Source organism: Puma concolor, chromosome B4 (assembly GCF_028749965.1).
Source record: "Puma concolor isolate L17-30 chromosome B4, mPumCon1.1.hap2, whole genome shotgun sequence".
Taxonomy (NCBI): domain Eukaryota; kingdom Metazoa; phylum Chordata; class Mammalia; order Carnivora; family Felidae; genus Puma; species Puma concolor.
The window spans coordinates 21,306,093-21,326,649 of NC_141673.1; the positions used below are offsets into that span (position 1 = coordinate 21,306,093).

At 41.5% G+C, this 20,557-nt stretch overlaps 1 protein-coding gene across 2 annotated transcripts in view; it reads right to left on the reverse strand.

Annotated features, from left to right (window-relative positions):
* Positions 1-19,505, reverse strand: part of SLC17A8 (solute carrier family 17 member 8) — a 49,073-nt gene extending 29,568 nt beyond the window's left edge. The window contains exons 1-2 of one of the 2 annotated variants that reach the window (XM_025926673.2): positions 18,780-19,505; positions 3,532-3,784 (exon numbers count right to left, since the gene is read on the reverse strand). In XM_025926673.2, coding sequence (XP_025782458.1) covers positions 3,532-3,784; positions 18,780-18,880 — 354 coding nt within the window. In that variant the 5' untranslated portion in view covers positions 18,881-19,505. Of the gene's footprint in view, positions 1-3,531; positions 3,785-6,045; positions 6,212-18,779 lie in introns of those variants that run through there. The other variant, XM_086712557.1, reaches the window with a different exon arrangement.
* Positions 19,506-20,557: the final 1,052 nt, after the last annotated feature.

A 20,557-nucleotide genomic window follows, 5' to 3' on the forward strand; every position in this document is an offset into this window, starting at 1 on the left:
CTTATCCTGAGGGTAAAAAGAGATGATTGCAAAGTTTCTCAAACATCAGTCATTTATTGCTTGCCATATGCCAGACGCTATTTTAAGTGATTTGCATGTTTTAAAATTCATAATTATTAAACTAAAAATGAATATTCACACATCAGCTAAAACTACGCTGTGTACCTCTGGTAGAATATATGACACTTATTTGCGAGACCTACATATCTATACTGCTTACTTCTCTCTCTCTTTTGAAAATGAGTATTTAAAAATATTTTAGTAAAAAATATCTAGTTTTATCCCCCCATAAAATGAAAAACCAAATAAACAAAAATGCCAGCCATTTAGAGCCTTTCTTAAAACAGTGAAATCTTTGGGGCGCCTGGGTGGCACAGTCGGTTAAGCGTCCGACTTCAGCCAGGTCACGATCTCGCGGTCTGTGAGTTCGAGCCCCGCATCGGGCTCTGGGCTGATGGCTCAGAGCCTGGAGCCTGTTTCCGATTCTGTGTCTCCCTCTCTCTCTGCCCCTCCCCCATTCATGCTCTGTCTCTCTCTGTCCCAAAAATAAAATAAACGTTAAAAAAAAAAATTAAAAAAAAAAAAAAAAACAGTGAAATCTTTGTCATCAGGTTGAACATGTTCACCTGATATGTAAGCTTTGTTCTGTTTGAGTGAAAGGGAAACGGCCTGCTATAAATTGGATTTGCCATAGAGTTTCCAAAATGCTACAAACTCCTGTTTTTGAGACCAGAAAAAAATGATGCAAAGCATATTTTAGATCTCAGTCAGTTTCTCTAAGACTCCAAAGGGAAAACCATAGACACAAGAGAGCACACACTAGCATTGTTCCTTAGGTTTGTCAAAATGTCTTTTCCATATGCCTCAAAGCAGATTCTGTTGACCTAGGCCTATCTTTCCAGGCAACAAACAAATGCAAACCAGCATCTCATTTGATCTGGGCCTCGGCAGACAAGTTTTAATTAGCTGGCCTTGCTCACAAAAGGCTGGGAGAATGCATGTGATACACATCTGAAACTTCACTAATATATGTCATCCTTTATTTAAAAACATGCATGGCTTGCCCCATCACACTTCTACTGCACTCCCTCCCCACCAAAAAATAAACAACTAGCATATCCTTTTAGAACAAATTCAGCCGTGGTATCAAAAAGAGGCTAGAAGACTCTCCATTGTGCTCTTTTAATCTGGCAGAATAATCTCTTAGCTAAAAACAAAACAAAACGAAACCAAAAAACCACACAAACTTGCAGAGCCATCTAAAGACTTCTTTTTAATGGATCAAAATCAAATTTTCCCAAATCAGTGCTTGGCAGGAACTGTTCCAGGTAATGCTAATAGATGTGGCATGAAAGAAAGGGCTCTACAGTAAAGTCCGGGAAATAATGCATACCATGCACACACATGCCACACACACACACACACACACACACACACACACACACACACACCTCACAATTGGAGTTCTCACAGGACACAGCACAGTAAAGGCCCCTATTTCATATAACACCTTCCTCACAGCAGAGCCAGCAGAACAGTGATTTGCCAAACACAAGTTTGGGAAACTCTGATCTAAATGTTTCTCCACATATGGGCAAGGACCAGACAACTATTAATGCCTCTCTACAATCTGTATGTATTTCCACATGAGTTATTCCAGTGTGTGTGTTCAATACAATGAAGTATGTGTTTATTGGGTATCTACTGCACATACATTTTCCTTTCTTTCCCCATAGCCTCCATACTTCTCTAGGCCCACTATTTAAGAAGAAAGCCAAATTGTATCTTTCCAGTGATTCATAAAAACAATGCTTTTAAGTCACATCAGAGTATGCTTGCTTATGACTACAACAGCTTTGGTTTGAACTGTGCCTCCTACTTCCACTCACTTCTATCCCAGTCCACCGGGAGATCACTGGCTGGATAGCAATTATTCCAGAGTGGATTTGATCATACCACCTTTCTGCCTAAAGCCCACCTACGACTCCCTACATGGTTTAACAGGCTTTACCTGGCCTAACCCTTATTTACCTGGGTGTCTCCCTGTCTTGATGTTCACTCTAATGCTCTACTATATTAACAGAGGTCCTCAGCCTGGAGTCCAAGGATGGAATCCTGTTGATCTGTGAACTTGGATGGGAAAAATCATCATTTTTATTTTGACTAACTGCTAGCTGAAATTTAGCATTTTCTGTGATCATGAATGTAGGCAACAAACCACAGTAGTTATCACTACCTGTGACTCTATCACTAGTGGAAATTATAAATCTGTTTGCATCACAACTGTCACCACTATCTTAAACTATGGTTTATACTTCAAACTTCAAAGCTACAGCAATCGTTAGACCCATTACTAGATTTTGTCATCTGCTGTGTTCATAAAGAAGTCCACATGTCTCTATATCATGAATTTTATTTTTAAACACTTTGAGGGGTGCCTGGGTGGCTCAGTCGATTAAACGTCCAACTTTGGCTCAGGCCATGATCTCATAGGCCATGAGTTTAAGCCCCACGTCAGGCTCTGTGCTGACAGCTCAGAGCCTGGAGCCTGCTTCAGATTCTGTGTCTCCCTCTCTCTGTGCCCCTCCCCTGCTCATGCTCTGTCTCTCTCTCTGTCTCAAAAATAAATTAAAAAAAAAATTAAAAAAAATTTTTAAATACTTTGACATGGGTCCTATTATAACTGGTTTCCTTTATAATCACGTGCATTTTATTGCAAGAATTTAAAACATTGTTTTGACAAAGTGTTTAAAAATCTACCACAGGTTGCCAAAGGGGCCCTGGCTTTGCACAGAAAAGATGAAGATGAAGATTTCTATCTCAGTTCCCGAACACCATCCCCTCTCTCTCTCTGTTTCTTTCCTTCTCTCTCCCTCCCTCCCTCTTCTCTCAGACAGTCTTTAACACATGATGTTCCTTTTTCTTCACTCTTCTTCCCACCCCACCAAACACTCTTTGTCAATTCCTCCTTATCTTTCAAAGCCAGCCATCACATCCTCTGGGAATTCTTTCAAAATATCAAAGTCTGGTGTAGAGTTCTCCTATATGACACCCAGCATTCTGAACACCTTTAGCTTAGCACCAACAGCTATGAATTTTTTTTTAAGTGTACTTATTTATTTTGAGAGAGACAGAGACAGTGCCCGGATGGTAGGGGCAGAGAGAGGGTGAGAGAAAGAATCCCAAGCAGGCTCCACACTGTCAGCACAGAGCCTGATGCAGGGATCAAACTCATGAACTGTGAGATCAAGACCTGAGCAGAAACCAAGAGCCGGAAGCTTAATCAAATGAGCCACGCTGGCGTCCCAAACTATGAATTATAATTACTTACTTGTACATCTCTATGAGGGCAAGGGCCCATTCTGTGATGTTCACCATTCTATTCCCCTCACCTTACACAGTGACTGGCAGGTGGTAGCCATTCTAGCCATTCTACATTTTTGTCACATCAATGGAAGAGGTGCATGCTTTCTTTCCTGTAACAAATCATTTGCACAGCTATGGCCAAAAGAGCCCCCACCACATTCTGACCTGAATTTCTGGTTTTCCATCAACATATACAGTGCTGTTGTTGACCATTTCCACAATGGCAACTCCAAGATTGCAGCGAATCCCAAAGGAAATGCAGAATCCCAGCCCACTCATAATGGCAATGATGTAACGCTTGGGGATGCCACAGCAGTGGCAGTTGCAGAGTGGGGGCATCTGCCTGGAAGTCTGCACTGGCCTTCCTTCTTCATTCAGCTCAGTGTTATCTTCTTCATCATTGGTCCCATCGATTTTTCTACAGTGGAAGAAAAATGGTCAGAGAAGAAAGGCCAGGATTAGAGAAAAAAGTAAGCGTACTAGTCACAAAGAGTATACCAAAGAAGAAAAAGGGAAACCCAAAGTAGGATGTGGCCTGAATTTCTAAAAGTTGTTATTGTCATTAAAATAAATGATAATGGCTAAAATTACTGATATTCTGGATATTGTATTGCACTTTTATGGGCATTAAATCATTTAAATCTCATAACAACTCCATGATGTAGATAGTGTTACCTTGCCATTATACAGATCAGGAAACTAAGTCATATTAGGTGGGATACAAGTCAAGTCCAAGTCTGTGTCCTCAACAATATGCTTTACTGAATTTCCTGCTGGAAGAGTATTGACAGACTTCAACTATATTGAATGACCCAGCTAACTATCACACTTGACCTTCAATTTAGTGGCACCTAAAGTTTGCTAAAAAGATACACAGTGGAAAATCGACCCATCTGCAGATTCTTTTCTTAGCTAGAGGTAGGGAGGTACATTTTCTCTCACAACATGTACCCAGTTGGTTGTATATCCTTTCTTCCTAGGTGGTTCTTCTAAGGAGGTGATCCTTTGACACCTTTTAACCAGATGGTAGGATTTTTAATTGACTTCTATAGGTTCAGATTATGGTATGTCAGTTATAGTGAATTTACCCTTTTCTCAAAAAAAATAAAAAGTAATTTGGCAAACTGAACACTATGTCAATTATAAAAGGAGCTATTTGTATCTTCTTATATATTGTAACCCTTTTGAGGATGTTGCTATGGCCTAATTAATGTTCAAGTTTTTGTAAAAATGAGCAAACCTTGTAAGTTTCCATGAATATGAAATCCAGTAATAAGTAGCTAATACAAGGATTAACAGAATAGATTGAAACACGGAATAATTTTCCCACCAATCCATAGAGAATATGATCTTGGAAGCTTCTTAATTCTCAAGCAAAATCAGGTCTAAAGTATATGTATAGAGAAACAAGTAAGCTAGATTCAATTCAATTCATCAAGTATTTATTCAGTGAGTACTGTGTGTCAGGCACTGTGCCAACTGTTAGGGAACAATGAAGAATGTGACATGTTCTCTGCCCTCCTTCATCTCTTAAGCTGATGAGGAAGAAATACACATATACAGGGAGCTATAATTACTGGAAGATGCAGGTTTTATTGAAATCAAAGTGAAGAGCAATGATAAAACAAGGGAAGGAACTTTCAATTTTAACTGAGCTCAGAGTGGTAGCTTAATAAATGTGTGCACACTGAAGAAACCAGAAGAGAACTTCAACAACCTCTCAGTGTACCTATCTACCTAACTGCACTTATACTGATGTATTCTACCTTTTCTTCAGTAATTATCCATGCTTCTACCCAAGGCCAACCAGATCTCACACCCTCTCATCTACTCAAGGATATTGTTCCAGAAATTCCCGCTCCAATATTTCATCAATTATTTTCTCCTCTCTACTAGATCATTCTTATTGTCTACAAACATGCTCTTATTTTTCCCACCTTAAAATTTAAAATAAAAACACTTTCTCCTCCAGCTACCTCTCCCTCCCATTTCTCATCTTCCTTTTTTAGAAAAATAGGAAGTTACTGTCCGCAATTCCTTTCCTCCCATTCTGTCTTGGACACACTCCAACCAGGTATCCCCCAACCTGTCCAAGAAAATTGCTCTTCTTAAGGTCATCAGCTCATTCCAATGGTCCTCAATCTTTGGTCATCATGTAGCCAGCCTATCAGCAGCACTTAATACAACTGATTACTCTCTCTTCTTTATTTTCTCTCAGGAAACCACACTCATGTGCTCTTCTTCTCAGTGCTCTGACTACTCCCTCTGTTTTGTCCCCTTAGACTGATTCCCTACTTCCTTGACCTATAAGCACTGGGATGCCCAGGACTCAGCCCACAGATCTCTTTTGTTTTCCACTGATACTCTATAGATGACCTTATTCCATCTGTGGGCTTTAGATACAATGCATATGTTGACAGATCCCAATTTTCATATAGAGACTTAATTGACATCTCCTTGGACACATAATCAACATCTCAAACTTAACATATCCAAACTGAATTTCCCCCAAAAATATTAATTCCTAAGATCTTTCCCATCCCAAGAAATGATAATTTTGTTCCACTGGTTTCTCAGGCAAAAATCTTGAAGCCATCCTGGATGCTTCATTTCTTCTCCACCCCATATCCAATCCAGGAGCCAGTGTGACTTAGCTTGAATATTTACACTTCCACTTACTTAACTGTGTGACTTTGGCCTAGTTAACATGTCTGGGCTTCAGTTTCTTCATCTGTAACCTAGGAATTATAAAAATACTTTCTTCTTTGTGGGGTTCTGCTCAAGATTGTCATAAGTGGATTATTATATTTAGATCATGTAGAACAGAACTTAACACATGTAAAAACTCAATATATACCAGCTACTTTTATTACATTAATCCTCACAAACATTTAATAGTCCATTCTGCTAGACTGAGCATTGATGCCATGTATTGCCATTTACATTGATGTCTAAGAGTCCTAGGACTCTGCATAATGTGCAGCCCCAGTGTTCTCCATGAATTTCTGGCATCAGAACATATATAATTTGAATAGCATGGAATGCTATTGCTCATTAGTAATGCTCTAATGTTGACAGAGCATTACTATAGTACTCTTAGTATTTGCTAAAACAGGGATAATATACAACCACACTAATATTTGTATAAAGCAAATTCAGTTCTCTCTCCCCACACTTTCATATCATGATTTCATTATGGTTAAAACAGTTCAGTGAGACATAGGAAGGCTAATACTTCCATTTGGCACAAATGTAACTCTAGTCCAGAAAGCAGGAGTGGATTGGCCAAGACCACACAGCCAGAAGAGGGTAGAGGCAAGGTCGAAAGGTTTTCTCCTATCAGGTCTCCTGGTTCCCTCTCATGGGTGTTCCCAGCTTGCCAGGCTATGTTCTGCCTCAGTGATCTTCCTGAGTCACCTTGCCATCTACATTCCATGACTTTGTGGCCCTTGCCCAAGCCACCCTGAACAACCCAAGTAGAGGAAAGTAAGAGAATGGACTCTGGAATGAGAGCAACTGAGTGCTATTTCTCCCATGTGCTAGCCTGTGACTTTGGCTAAGCCACAATATGCTGGTATTAGTTTGCCAGAGCTGCCATAACAAAGTACCACACACTGAGTGGCTCAAACAACAAAACTTTATTTTTTCACAGTTCTGGAGGCCAGAAGTCCAAGGTCAAGGTGTCGGCAGGATTGGTTTTTCCTAAGGCCTCTCTCCTTGGCCTGCAGATGGCTGTCTCCACATTACCTTCCCTCTGCATATCTCTGTGCCCAAATGTCCTTTTCATATAACACCGGTCATTTGGATTAGGACCCACCCTAAAGACTACATTTTAACTTAATTACCTATTTTGTTTGTTTGTTTGTTTAATCTTTGTATTCTTTTGTTTGTTTTATCTCTGCATTCTTTTATTTATTCTTTTGCTAAGCTTTTCATTTTGACTCCAGTATAGTTAACATACAGTGTCATATTAGTTTCAGGTGTACAATATAGTGATTCAACAATTCTATATATTACTCAGGGCTCATCAAGATAAGTGTATGCTTAATCCCTTTCACCTATTTCAACCATTCCCCCTCCCACTCTCCCCTCTGGTAACCATCAGTTTGTTCTCTGTAGTTAAGAGTCTCCCTCTCACTCTCTCTCTTTTTAATTACCTTTTTTTATTTACTTTTTAATTTACATCCAAGTTAGTTAGCATATAGTGAAATAATGATTTTTTAATTACCTTTTTAAAGAGCTTATCTCCAAAAACAGTCATATTCTGAGGCACTGGGGGTTAGGACTTCAACATATGAATTTGGGGGGAACACAATTCAGTCCATAACAACACCCATTTCTAAAATGGGCTAATGATCATAGCTATCTCATAGGGTTGTTTTAGTGATTAAATGACACAATATGCACGTAAATTATTTAGTGCAGTGCCTGGTACATAAAAGAGCTTTTTGTAAATGGTAAGTACTACTATTACTGCTAATAATAAAATTGTTACAAGCTATAAGCTTAGCATTTCTCTATAATCAGTCACGTGCTTTGGATGAAGAGTAACACAGACTAACATTTTCAGGCACCATGGAGTCTTGAGGAGCTTAATTAAAGACAATCCCAGCTGATATGCTCTGAATGCACCAGGATTTTGGCTGGAGTACTACCTTCCCACAGGCTGCTTCCCACCAAACACTGAACACAGCAGGGATAGAAGGCAGGCCCTTTCCTGCAAGAGGTGGGATGCCTCTGATGGGCAACTGGCTCCAGGACTCCCCATTGTTCTTACAAAATCTTCTAGTACTGGGGTGTAGTCTGAGACTCTTTCTACAAAATCTCCCCACCCTTTCCCCTACACAGATAGCATTGCAGTCCAAATGCTCTCCCAGCCCCCCTCAGCTCTTTCCCTATTTTCCCTTAGAGAATCTGTTCCTGTCCTAGCATCTCCTTCTTGGAGGACCTGAACCAACACAAGCACTCTCTGTGTGCATGATGCCATCTTGGGTGTCCTGAGAGTTTACAGAGAGAGGACACAACAGTATGGGGGACAGAGAGAAAGGAAAGAGGAGTGTGGTAAACAGGAAGATATACCACAAGGAAAGAAGTGTGGGCTCCCCAAGTGGCAGGACCTATAGCTGCCTCACCTCAATTGAACCACCTCTTACAGCACTCCCCTGAGTTTGAGATAGGATACGGGGAGCTGTGGAGAAGAGGCCTGGGCCCTGGGTCCCAGTTTCCCTTGCTTAAAGTACTAGCAGAGTCACCAGACTTCAAGCCACCATGGAACCAGACCCAAACATGGATCACCCCCACTGGAGGGACCTCCTGAGTTGTATGTGGGTCCTTTGCACAATCTGTTTGTGGCAGGAGGGGCCCACCCATATCAACTGAAAGTTCATTTACACCAGGCTAGGGCCTCAGAGTCAGGTTTGAGTTGTTTTAAAAACAGTTAAATAGTGGAACAAAGATCTATTCACCCTTGCCCAGAAACGAGTTTGTTTGTTTTTCTAAAGAGGAGTGGGGTCATAAGAGTAAGAAAAAGGGACTCCTTTCTTCGGAAGTGGAGAGCTTTAATTATCCTAAAGAGCTCTTTATCATATTAGGTTTTTAGGTGTTTGCGCTTGGTCTATAAGATCAAAGAATCTTCATTCTTGCCAGGGCAACGTCTGTCTTGTTGTCTCTCCAAATATAGAGAGCTGCTATCTGTGGGCTGCTGGCTCCTTACACACTAGAGAAGTACAAGCTCACTGTTCACAAACAGTTGTCCAGTAAACAGCTCAGCCCCAGGAGTCTAACTGCTTACTTAAGAATTCAAATGTATCCAGTAATTATGGAGCAGGTTTGGTTTGATTTGGTCTGGTAGGCAGTAAGGTCAACATTTGGAGCACAAAGCAAACAGGCTTACAGATCATTTTATGACTTTTAAAATCCATTCACTTGTGGGGCGCCTCGGTCGCCCAATTGGTTAAGTGTCCGACTTTAGCTGAGTCATGATCTCACAGTTGGTGAGTTTGAGCCCTGCATTGGGCTCTGTGCTGACAGTTCAGAGCCTGGAGCCTACTTCGGATTCTGTCTCTCTCTCTCTCTCTCTCTCTCTCTCACTCTCGCTCTTGCTCTCGCTCTCGCTATCTCTCTCTCTCTCTCTCAGATTCTCTCTCTCTCTCTCTGTTCCTCCCCCACTTGTTCTCTGTCTCTCTGTGTCTTTCTCTCTCTCTCAAAAATAAACAAACATTAAAATAAAATAAAATCCATTCACTTGCTCACTTATGGTAAGTGTTTATTTTTTTTAATGTTTATTTTTTGAGAGAGAGAGAGAGAGAGAGACACACACACACACACACACACACACACACACAGAGCGTAAGCGGGGGAGGGGCAGAGAGAGACGGAGACACAGAATCTGAAGCAGGCTCCAGGCTCTGAGTTGTCAGCACAGACCCCAATGTAACTCAAGAACCACGAGATCATGACCTGAGCCAGTCAGACCCTTAACCGAATGACCCACCCAGGTGCCCCTGGTAAGTATGTATTATGGGCTGAACTGTGTCCCCACGGTTCCCACCTTCAATTCTTATGTTGAAGCCTTAACCGTCAGGACCTCAGAATGTATTTGGACAAAGGGCCCTAAAGAGGTAATATGTTGGACTTGGAGCCTCCAAAACTGTGAGAAAATAAATTTCTGCTAAGTTAGTCACCCAGTCTCTGGTACTTTGTGACAGCAGCCCAAGCAGACTAATGTGGTACTCTAATTTACCTTCCAGAAGGGCCACATTTACTTCAGACTGGTTTTTACACAATCATTAAGTTGCTATTCTACTGGAAAAAGCAAGGGAATTGAAAAATATCAACTACATCCTACACTAGTACAGGGTGAGGTATTATATATATGTGTATATATAATATCTCCCTTAATCCTCAGAACAATCTTGAGAAGTAGAATTTATTCCTCTCTTACAGCTTGGGAGACTGAGACTCAGAACATTTCAGAAACTTGCCCAAGGGGTGCCTGAGTAGCTCAGTTGATTGAGCATCTGACTCTTGATATCGGCTTAGGTCGTGATTTTGCAGTCGTAGGATTGAGCCCACCTCAAGCTCCAAGCTGACAGTGTGGAGTCTGCTTGGGATTCTCTCACCCTCACTCTCTCTCTCTCTCTCTCTCTCTCTGCCCCTCCCCCACTTGAGTTCACTCTCTCTCAAAATAAATAAATATTTAAAAAAAAAAACTTTTAAAACATTTAAAACACTTAAAAAAGGAAAAGAGACTTGCCCAAGAGTCACCCAGCTGCAGTGGGTGAAGTGAAAACACAACCCAGATTTGATATCAGGCCTACTTCTAGAATGCTGCAGGACCTAACCAGAAAGCACCTTACAAATATCAAGTGCTTCACCTAAGTAAACATTTTTAAAGGTTCTGAGAAGCAATACTGAAGAGGGATTGAAGGAACATGCTCTAGAGTCAGACAGTCCTGTGTCAAATGCTGAGTTTGGTATTTATTAGCTGTCTGAACTTGAGCAAGTTACTTAGACCTCTCTGAACAGAACTATTGTGAGCACTAAATGAGATAAAACTTATGAAGCACTCAGTATCATTCCTAGCACCTGATAAATAATCATGAAATGATAACTTCTTTTTTAATGGCTTATTTATTTTTGAGAGAGAGAGAGAGACAGAGTATGAGCAGGGGAGGGGCAGAGAGAGAGGGAGACAGAATCTGAAGCAGGCTCCAGGCTCTGAGCTGTCAGCACAGAGCCCGATGCAGGGCTCAAACTCATGAACCATGAGATTGTGACCTGAGCCAAAGTCGGATGCTTAACCAACTGAGCCACCCATGCATCCCATGAAATGATAAGTTTTAAAAAAGGGGGGAGGGATTTAAAATCTGACTCCCAGAGCTAGTTTGGGATTTGAAATAGGATCTCATGAGTGTGGCTCTCAGGACATCAGATTCAAAAAGATCTCAAAATAATGCACCTGGTCAACTCCTACCCAATCAATAATGTCATAGTACCTGTATTTTTGTAATTTTTCAAATTAATATCTCCCTCTTCCAGTAGACTATAAGCTCAAAGTCAGGAGCCAAGTATCCCTAGCACCTAGCACATTTCCACAAATTTTGAAGTGTTAACTTGTTTTTATTTTTCTCCAGGTAATTTCAACCTTTCCTGTACCCTCATTCAAGGAGAGAGTCAGTTCTTATTACCTAATCAGGACATGATAAGATAGATCATAAGAAAAAAAAAAAAAAAAAAGACTTGGTCTCTATGGCTTTTTTATTCCAAAAGCCTAAGCTACAGGTGACAAACTGACAGCTCAAAGGCCAGTCTGGCCCACAGACAGGTTTCGGTTTATGGTTTGGTGTGTGTATGGTTTTTTAGAATTTGGATTAATTTCCAGAGTTTAACGTTTATTTTTATTTTTGAGACAGAGGGAGACAGAGCATGAACGGGGGAGGGTCAGAGAGAGGGAGACACAGAATCTGAAACAGGCTCCAGGCTCTGAGCTGTCAGCACAGAGCCCGACGCGAGACTCGAACTCACAGACCACAAGATCATGACCTGAGCCGAAGTTGGCCATCCAACCGACTGAGCCACCCAGGCTCCCCTAATTTCCAGAGTTTAAAAATCAGGACAGTGCTTCCAAATAAAAACAAAAATATATGTTCAAATCTTAACCTTCCAGTGCCTGTGAATATGACTTTATTTAGAAATAGGGTCTTTGCAGATGTAGTCAAGTTAAGACGAGGTCATACTGGATCAGAGTGGGCCCTTAGCCAACAACTGGTGTCCCTATAAAAATAGGGGAATTAGCAGATAGACACGGAAACTCTGGGAAGAAAGCCATGTGACAACAGACGCAGAGACTGGAGTGATGTGTGTCTACAAGCCAAGGAATGCCAAGGACTACCAGCAGCCTCCAGAAGCGAGGAAGAGGCAGAGATAAATCCTCCTCAGAGTCTTCAGAGAGAGTGTGGTCCTGCTGACACCTTGCTTTTGGACTTCTGGCCTCCAGAATGGTAAGAGAATAAATAAACGTAAGCCATTCAGTTTGTGGTGCTTTGTTATAGCAGCCTTAGGAAAAATTAATGCAAGGGGTATTCTCCCTTGAGACAGGATTTAACATCCTGGCAAAGGCCAGAAGAAATAGTTCTAATGAGCTACTAGTATGGCTCTCAGAGGTTTAGACAAAGTAGAGATGCCAAGAAGAGCCTGACAATTTCTCTCTCGTTTAAAAAGAATAATTATGTACTAATTTCTAGTCATTATTGCACTGTGGGCAGAGATTGGCCACTCTCACGTTTAAAAAAAAAAATGACTCAAGAGTTTCTTGTGGGTCAATAATTGAGCAGAGCAGATTGTTGAAGTGGATTTGACTATCAGTGACTTCTGACCATGAATGACTTCACCCTTTGAATAAGAACATAAAGATAGGGACCAGGAGAAGTCAGGTCATGGTTTAATAAGCATGTCCAACATCATTCCTCTTGCCATTCAGATTCATTTCAAAGAGAGAATAATCAAGGCCAGAAGAATATTCTTCTTTGGGTTCAGGGGCCTACTTTCTCTCCTTTCCTTCTTTGTCTTATAAACCTAAATTATAGGCCTATTTCATTTTTTAATGCCTATTACAGTGACTACTAAATTTGAGTGGCCCATATAGATGAATTAGTGAGGATTAAATTAGCTAAAATTTTGAGGTCTGTTATTTAGAATAAAAATTCATGACATATTTTCAATGTCAATCAGAATCATCAATAAATAGGTGCCCCTTTAACTGTTTTTGTTTTTTATTTTTTCAAAAAAAATTTTTGATGTTTATTTATTTTTGACAGAGAGACAGAGCACGAGCAGGGGAGGGACAGAGAAAGAGGCAGACAGAATCCGAAGCAGGCTCCAGGCTCTGAGCTGTCAGCACAAAGCCCAAGGTAGGGCATGAACCCACAAGCTGCGAGACCATGACCTGAGCCAAAGTCAGACACTCAACCGACTGAGCCACCCAGGAACCCCAACTGTTTTTGTTTTTTAGGAGAAATGCCAGAACTATTATGGCAGGTTGTAGAGAAAGGGACTGAAAGTCTCAAAAAAGGAGATATGCTATATGTATTTACTAGATAAGGCAGAAAACCCACAAGCTAACTATATTCCTTAGGAAGCCAGAGGAACCACATTCCATTTACCAAGGCAATAAGGAATGCAGGGTCATGGGGCCATCAGCACCAGTGAGCCTCTCTGCAGTGGCTGTCCTAGGCAGATCCCGTCTGACAGCAGGGGATACTTTTCCAGAACTGGGCTCCCGGGGCAGTCAGAACACTAGAATCTGGCAGTAGCAGAGGCCAATGGCAGCACTTCAAGATCAGAGAGAAGGATAGCAAGGTCAGAATGGCATTTGAGGGGTCTGACTCACAGCAACTGACAGACAAGAGGATGAACACAGAGTACGGACAGAGTGTGAGATGTTTGGGCTGCTCATGAACACACATCACAGACCTTCCCTTTGCAAAGGGAACTGAACGGTCAATGGACGGCTGGCTTGGCTGGTGGATATTAGCCAGCTTCTGCTCTCAGCCGCCCAGTTCTAGAGCAGTGGCACGTGGAGTGGCAATGGTAGCAGAGCTGGAGACTGTGCTTGGGATCCCACTCACCAAGACTGACGTGGCTACCACTGCTGTCAGCACCAAAACCAATGCTGAGTCCCTGCTATGGCACAATCCCTCAGGAGAAACCAGCTTCTTGGTGGCAAACTATTTATATCTGACTCCTTCCATCTTGGAAAGAGTAGCAATTCATCTTGAGTGGGTGGGGCTGACATATATTCCATATATGAGCCTGCAAGTCTTGGCCAGTATCACTATCTGAGGATTCACAGAATCCTGATCAGCCAACATGAAATCCCACATAACATCACCTAAGACCAAGACACCCAATTTATGGCAAAGGAAATATAGCAGGGGGCGCATAACAATGGCATCCACTGGACCTACCACAAGCTTCAGTATGCAGAAGGGTAGCCTGCCAGAGCTGAGGAAGCCTCTTAAAGATTCCACTGAGGCATCAGTTCAGAGAGGAATGCCCGCTAGGATAGAGCACCATCCTTCAGGATGCAGTATGTTCCATAAACCGATAGTTATTGTAATAGTGCTATGTCCCCAACAGGTGGAATACACTGGTCTGAGAAAGAAGGGATAAAAGTAGAAGTAGTCCATTTATCATCATTCCCAGTAACCCACTTCTGGAATATCTCACCTCTTCAATTTTAGACCCACTGGGTTTAGGAGTTCTGATGCCCAAGGAAGAATTCTTCCACTTGGGAATGCAATGAAAATTCCATTACATATAGTTATAACTGCTGCCCAGTCATGTTGGTGTCCTCAGGCCAAGACCAAAAAGCAACGCCAAAGGTCACCATAGTGGCATGGCTGACTGGTCCTGAACTGGTCCTAATCCTCAGCAGGGACAGCCCACAGTCAATGACTGACTGATGCAGAGACATAAAAGGCTGGCTCTTTTGCTTAAAGGGACAACTCAGTGCCAGTTATGCCCCAGATCCTCCCGCTCTGACCCCTGTGCATTACCTAAGATCACATCTTTGCTTGGTGTTCTCCTTTACTATCCTGATTTACTCCCTCCCAACTTCACCCCCAATAAATCATATCCTAGACTCTCCAAATCCCTGTTTCAGGCTCTGCTTTTAGAGGTAGAAATGGAGCAAAACAAAGCAGGGAAGAGAAACAGGGAATGGGGGAGGGGGGCTTTATCTTTAAATAGGATGGTCAGGAAAGTCTTCCCTGGGAAGGTAACCTTTGATGAGAGACGTGAACATGGGAGAACAAACCATCAGCCTATTAGAGAGAAAAGCTTTCAGGGTGAAAAAGATAGGGTGCATCATCTGGCACAAGAGTAGGTCTGGGAAGACAGTGGGTCTGGGGAGTTCCAATAAAAGTGCAGAGTATGGCTGGAGCAGAATGAGGCAGGGAAAGAAGGCCAGAAATGCCAGACTTCTCAAGTTCCCACAGCCCATGTAGGGCCTTGAAGGCCATTGAAAAGATGCTTGCTTTAACTCTGAGAGAGGTGGGGAACCATGGGGAGGTTTTGAGCAGAGGAGAGATGTGATCTGACTTTGTTTTTCTAGAATTACCCTGGCTGCAAAAGTGGAAGCCAAGCTGCCTGAGGTTGTACAGGCAGAAAGTAAATGATGTCACAGCAATTAGAACTGCGGGCCGGGCCCACCTGACCTCAGAGCCTGCTCTCACGCACTTGTGTTTATCAATGGAGCACACGGGGCATGTCTGCTGCATATGTTGAAATCACAGGCACTGAATGCTGAGGATGGACACAATACCCAGGGATTGGTCCATCTCTTTAAAGGGAAGATAAAAATATTTATAAGGAGAGTAGGCACCCCTTCAGTTTCCCTTGGGGGAAGTCTTCAATACTACATACTACAACTGATTAGGAGAAAAGCCCAGACTTGCCATAAGATCCAGAGGTGGCTGGCTACGTTGCGGCCCAAGTGACTCCCTAAGCCTACATGAGTCATTAAGTCTCAAGTCAGTAAGTGGGAAGAGCAAAGACACTTAGAGAGGTCACATAGAGTAATGAGTAAGAATAGTGGTCATAGAAAGTCTGGTCGGAAACCCAGCTCTGCCACTTATAGTCTGTGTGACCTTGGACAACTTACTTAACCTCGCTGTGCCTCGGCTTTCTCATCTGTAAAATGGTAACTGTAATAGCCCCCACCCCATAGGGTTTAATACAAGTAAATGAGTTTACAGTGTCTGGAATATATAATGTTTGCCATTATCATTTTATTACACATAGACAATTAGAGGACACTCATATTGTCATGTAAGTTGAACAAATCTACATGTCAATTTCTAGATGTTAACTTCCAAATTTAATGCCTTCTATGTCATCTGTTCTAATACTGGACTATAAATAAATGTATTCTTTCTTCCTACGCTTCTGAAATATTATTGTACTTTTAGCTGATTAAATTGTCCAGCTCCTTTTTATCAATAACTCTTCCAGGAGTAACAGGAAGGCTAATAATGCCTGACTGTAATCAGCCCCAGGTGCAAACTTCAAATGCTTCCCTATGCATTTGCCACTCCCCTGACTGTGCAGAATGCTCAGTAATTAAAAAGCACCCCAAGAATTCCATTTAGATGATGATTTCAGTATCAAATATTACAAGACAGTGAGTTATATACTGCTTGGTAAGTTAGGAAGTCAGAGTTTCTAACTTCCAAATGTTCTTGTTCCTTACAAAACAGAAAACAGTTTCTTCTGATTTTTTTTCCCCATTGGATTCTGCCAACTGGTTTTAGGTGAAAAATTAGCAAGTGGAGGGAATGGTCATTATATACCAGACCCTGGGCAAAGCCCTTTATATATAAATACCTCTAAGACAAGGTCAACATCAAGTGTGTGGCAGAGTTGGTCTCGCTGGAGGAGCCCTAATTCTGGAGGTTTGTTCAACGACTGCTAGAGCTTAGGGTGAACTTGGCTTGCTGGTCAATTAATGCCTGTTTTTTGTTTTTTTTTTTTTTGTTTTTTTTTTTAACCATCCTCTGTCAATAACTTCTTTCTAGAATCACTGAAAGAAGGGGTTCTAGTTTGGCTCTATTTTTTCTCAAGTCATTCTCCAATTAAGACAACAGTGGTAACATCTAGCATGCATTTTAGTGCATTCTGCATCTCTAGGCCTGTGTTAGCCATTTTTCTATTGTTTCATGATTCAGTTCCAAGGAAACCATTCAGAGTCCTAAACACATAGCTTTGTTTAGGGCTGAGGTCGCACAACTGGGAAATTATGAATTTTGTTCTATTCCTAAGCAAACCAATCTGGCAAACAAAAAGATCTTCAAGAGGATCATCCAATCAAACATAGCAAAACCAGTTCTTACAATAGTCTCTTACCAAAGAAAGTGATTAAATTTCAAAAAAGCAATTCAACTTAACGTTGGAAAGAAAATTCCTAAGTACTTCTTTGTCAAATATTTTATAAACTAAGGTACAGAGTCTGGTGATTATAATGGTGATTGTAGTCAACTCTGGTTTTTATGCCTGACTTTGTCAGATTCCTTTGTCATTATACTTGAATATGCCAATCAAGACACTGTACCTTCTTTTTCCATTTTTAATCAAATGAACACCACCACAGTAAGATGGACATTACCCGGGGAGTGTGCAACACAAGGATAAAACATTCTTCAAAGAAAAGGTCATTACAATCATTTGCTATGTCTGGTTGGTTTATCCTGCTGTCAGCTAGGTTTTTACCTATACACGATAATTCAGTGTAGGTCTAATCAAAACCTCTTCGTTTTTAACTTTTAAATTAATGAGGGGCTGACCCCAGCTCTCTTACTAGGAAAGCTCATCAAGAGTGATATAGTGGAAAATTTCACACTGACAGGAGCCCCTGTGTTATAAAATCCAAGGAATGGAATGCATCTCTGTGTGACTAGAAATAGTCCTTTGAATACTAAATTTTTTTTTTCATTGAAGAGATAACATATACAAGTTAAAAGGAGATGCCAGATGAAATTTCACTCATTAGGATTAGAAATAATCATTCAAACATATAAAAATCTTATCAGGAGTATTTTTCACATTTATTTATATCAGAGGGATTAAAGAAGTTGTCTTACCTTGTACATAAGGACTGCTTATTAATTCATCTATAAAACCTAGAAAGGCATTTACTATGTCTATAAAAAAAATCACAAATTAAAATGTCACATCAATTCATTCATTTGTGACACACTCTCCTTCTAATAATAATATATTTAACTTTAAAAAAGATTTATCTTTTTGGTTTGGACAAAAACATTCACTTTAATGATAGTACATAATATTTTCCCATTGTAACCATGTAAGGCTTTTTGTCTTAAATACTAATTTTTAAAGATACTTTCTTTAAACTACTGTGTAACTATTCTTTTCTTTCAAAACCAATCAGCAACCCCTCTAGTTTATATAACAATCTAAACACATACTTAATTTTGATTTATAGTGAAAAATTCCTAAAAATTATTTCAACCAAAAGTATACAATATAAAGTGGTTCCTGATTTTGTCATTATTATTGAATTAACATGAAATATTATCTCCCAAACCTCTTCCAATTGAATGCCAAACACACAATATGCAATATCACCATCTCTGGTAAGTACCAATACTACCATATAAGCAGAACGCCTATCTCGGTATTTTCTTAATTCAACCCTATACTTTCGATGCATCTTTTTTTTTCCCCCTCCAGACGTAACGTGTTGGAGCTGGAAGGGGATCCAGAAGCCATCTAATCTGACCTACCCACTCCTCTTTAAAAATTTAGCTTTTAAAACATGAAGCAAAGCCTCTCAAACATTGGCAATGTGAAACTACTCAGAAATAAACCTAAAGTTTGCATTCAAACTTTACCTTTGTAAAATCCCCAACGAATCTCCCACGGCGTTCTTCACTCCTTCCTTTCCAGGTTTCAAAATTTTTTCTTTGAAGGTATCAAATGCTTTAAAAGGCATTTTGAATGAGTATGGGGGACCTCCGAGCACTAAGAGTCAAGTCTCAGAAACTGTCATGCTTTCTCATTTCCAGCATGGGGACCACCCTGCTTCCCTCGATGAACACCCTGAAGTCAGTTCTCATGGAGGTAACTACTTAAAATCAAAAAGGAGATGAAACCCAGCCCAGATCTTTCAAGAGGAGACAAACCGCTCCCCCTCCCCGCAAAAAGAGGCCAAGTAGTGTCTGGCTGGGAATTCAGTCCCTTGAAAGCTACAAGCTCAGCAGCAGCCTGTGGCGCTGTCTCTGGCAGCCACTCTCAGGCTGAGCGCAGCCTCACTCCCTCCCTTGGGCTGCAGCTGGAGAAGCTGAAGTGGGCTCCAGCCCACGAGGTGTCCTGAGACCAGCGACAGCAACTGCAGCCTTTCTCCAGCCCCTCCTGCTGCTTCTGACCACATCCCCCTCCTGCCTCACTCAGCCCGTGGCTCTCACGGAGTGATCCTTTCCAAGGTGATGCTATAGTAACCGGCACAATACCTGCCCCTCAGCCGCTGGGGCTTATTAATGGGCTCTCAGCCAGAGCAGACACCCAGGGTGGAGTGTATGAAGCATTTACAAGTCCTCTGCTTCTCTGAGGTCTGGCCTTACAGACAGGCTCTCAGCCACCACATGATGCCTTTTATGCCCCTCGTGGGAAACATGAAACAGTTTTTCTGCCAGACACTAGTAGGGATGTGGTCCTTGGAGGGGCGCTTGCGCTCAAGCAGGCTAAAGGCAAACATCTAGGAAGGCATTTATTTTCTCCTGATCAACAGAGCGATCCCTCAAGGTGTGGTGCGGGGGTGCCATTGGGACCACCTCACTGAAGGTATCTGAGCTGGTCCTAGTACCTGCTTAGGCTTCTTCACTGATCCTCACTGTCCTCAGGAGAAATCCACATTCTTTATTCTCTATCATGGCTCACAAGGCCCTCCATGGGACCCCAGCCTTATTTCTTATTACTCTGCTCTTCATATCAGCCCTTTACTGAATTCATCAAGCTCCATGTCGCCTCTGAGTTTTGCTCAAGCTATATCCTCTGCCTGGGTAACTCTCCTCACCCTTTATCTGGGAAATGTCAGGGGATTCTTAAGTCTCACTGAGATGTCTCTTCCTCTAGAAACCCTCCTAGGCAAGGCGTCCCTCTCCATGCCTCCAAATCACCTGTCCTCTGCCCCAGGAGGACCTGCTCCATTGTGGGATATAACCTAAAAAGTTGTTGAACTGGGGTTAAAATATCACGTTGCTCCCATGTTTATGGGCTGCAGCTAATGCCTCTATATACGACGCTGTCATGAAGAAGCAGCTTTCGTCTGCAAGGTTCCAGTGCTCCAATCCCCCAGCCTGCATGTGCCTGACAAATCCTGTGTTTTAGCCTTTCAGATACCCCAAAAGTCATGTCCACAGGACTAGTAATTGCCAACCGCAAGCTGCATTCCAATCCTTCTCCAAGGTTTGAATTAAGTTATCTAAATCAGAGCTGGATCCTTGGTAGGTTAACTACTACTATCAATAATAACTATTATTATTATTATTATTATTATTATGGCTAATATTTTATTGAGTCCTCTCTATGGTCCAAATTCTGTTTAGTATTCTTCATGTACTATCACAATCTTTCCAACACTGTTTTGTGATTAGTAACTTATTTTTCCCAA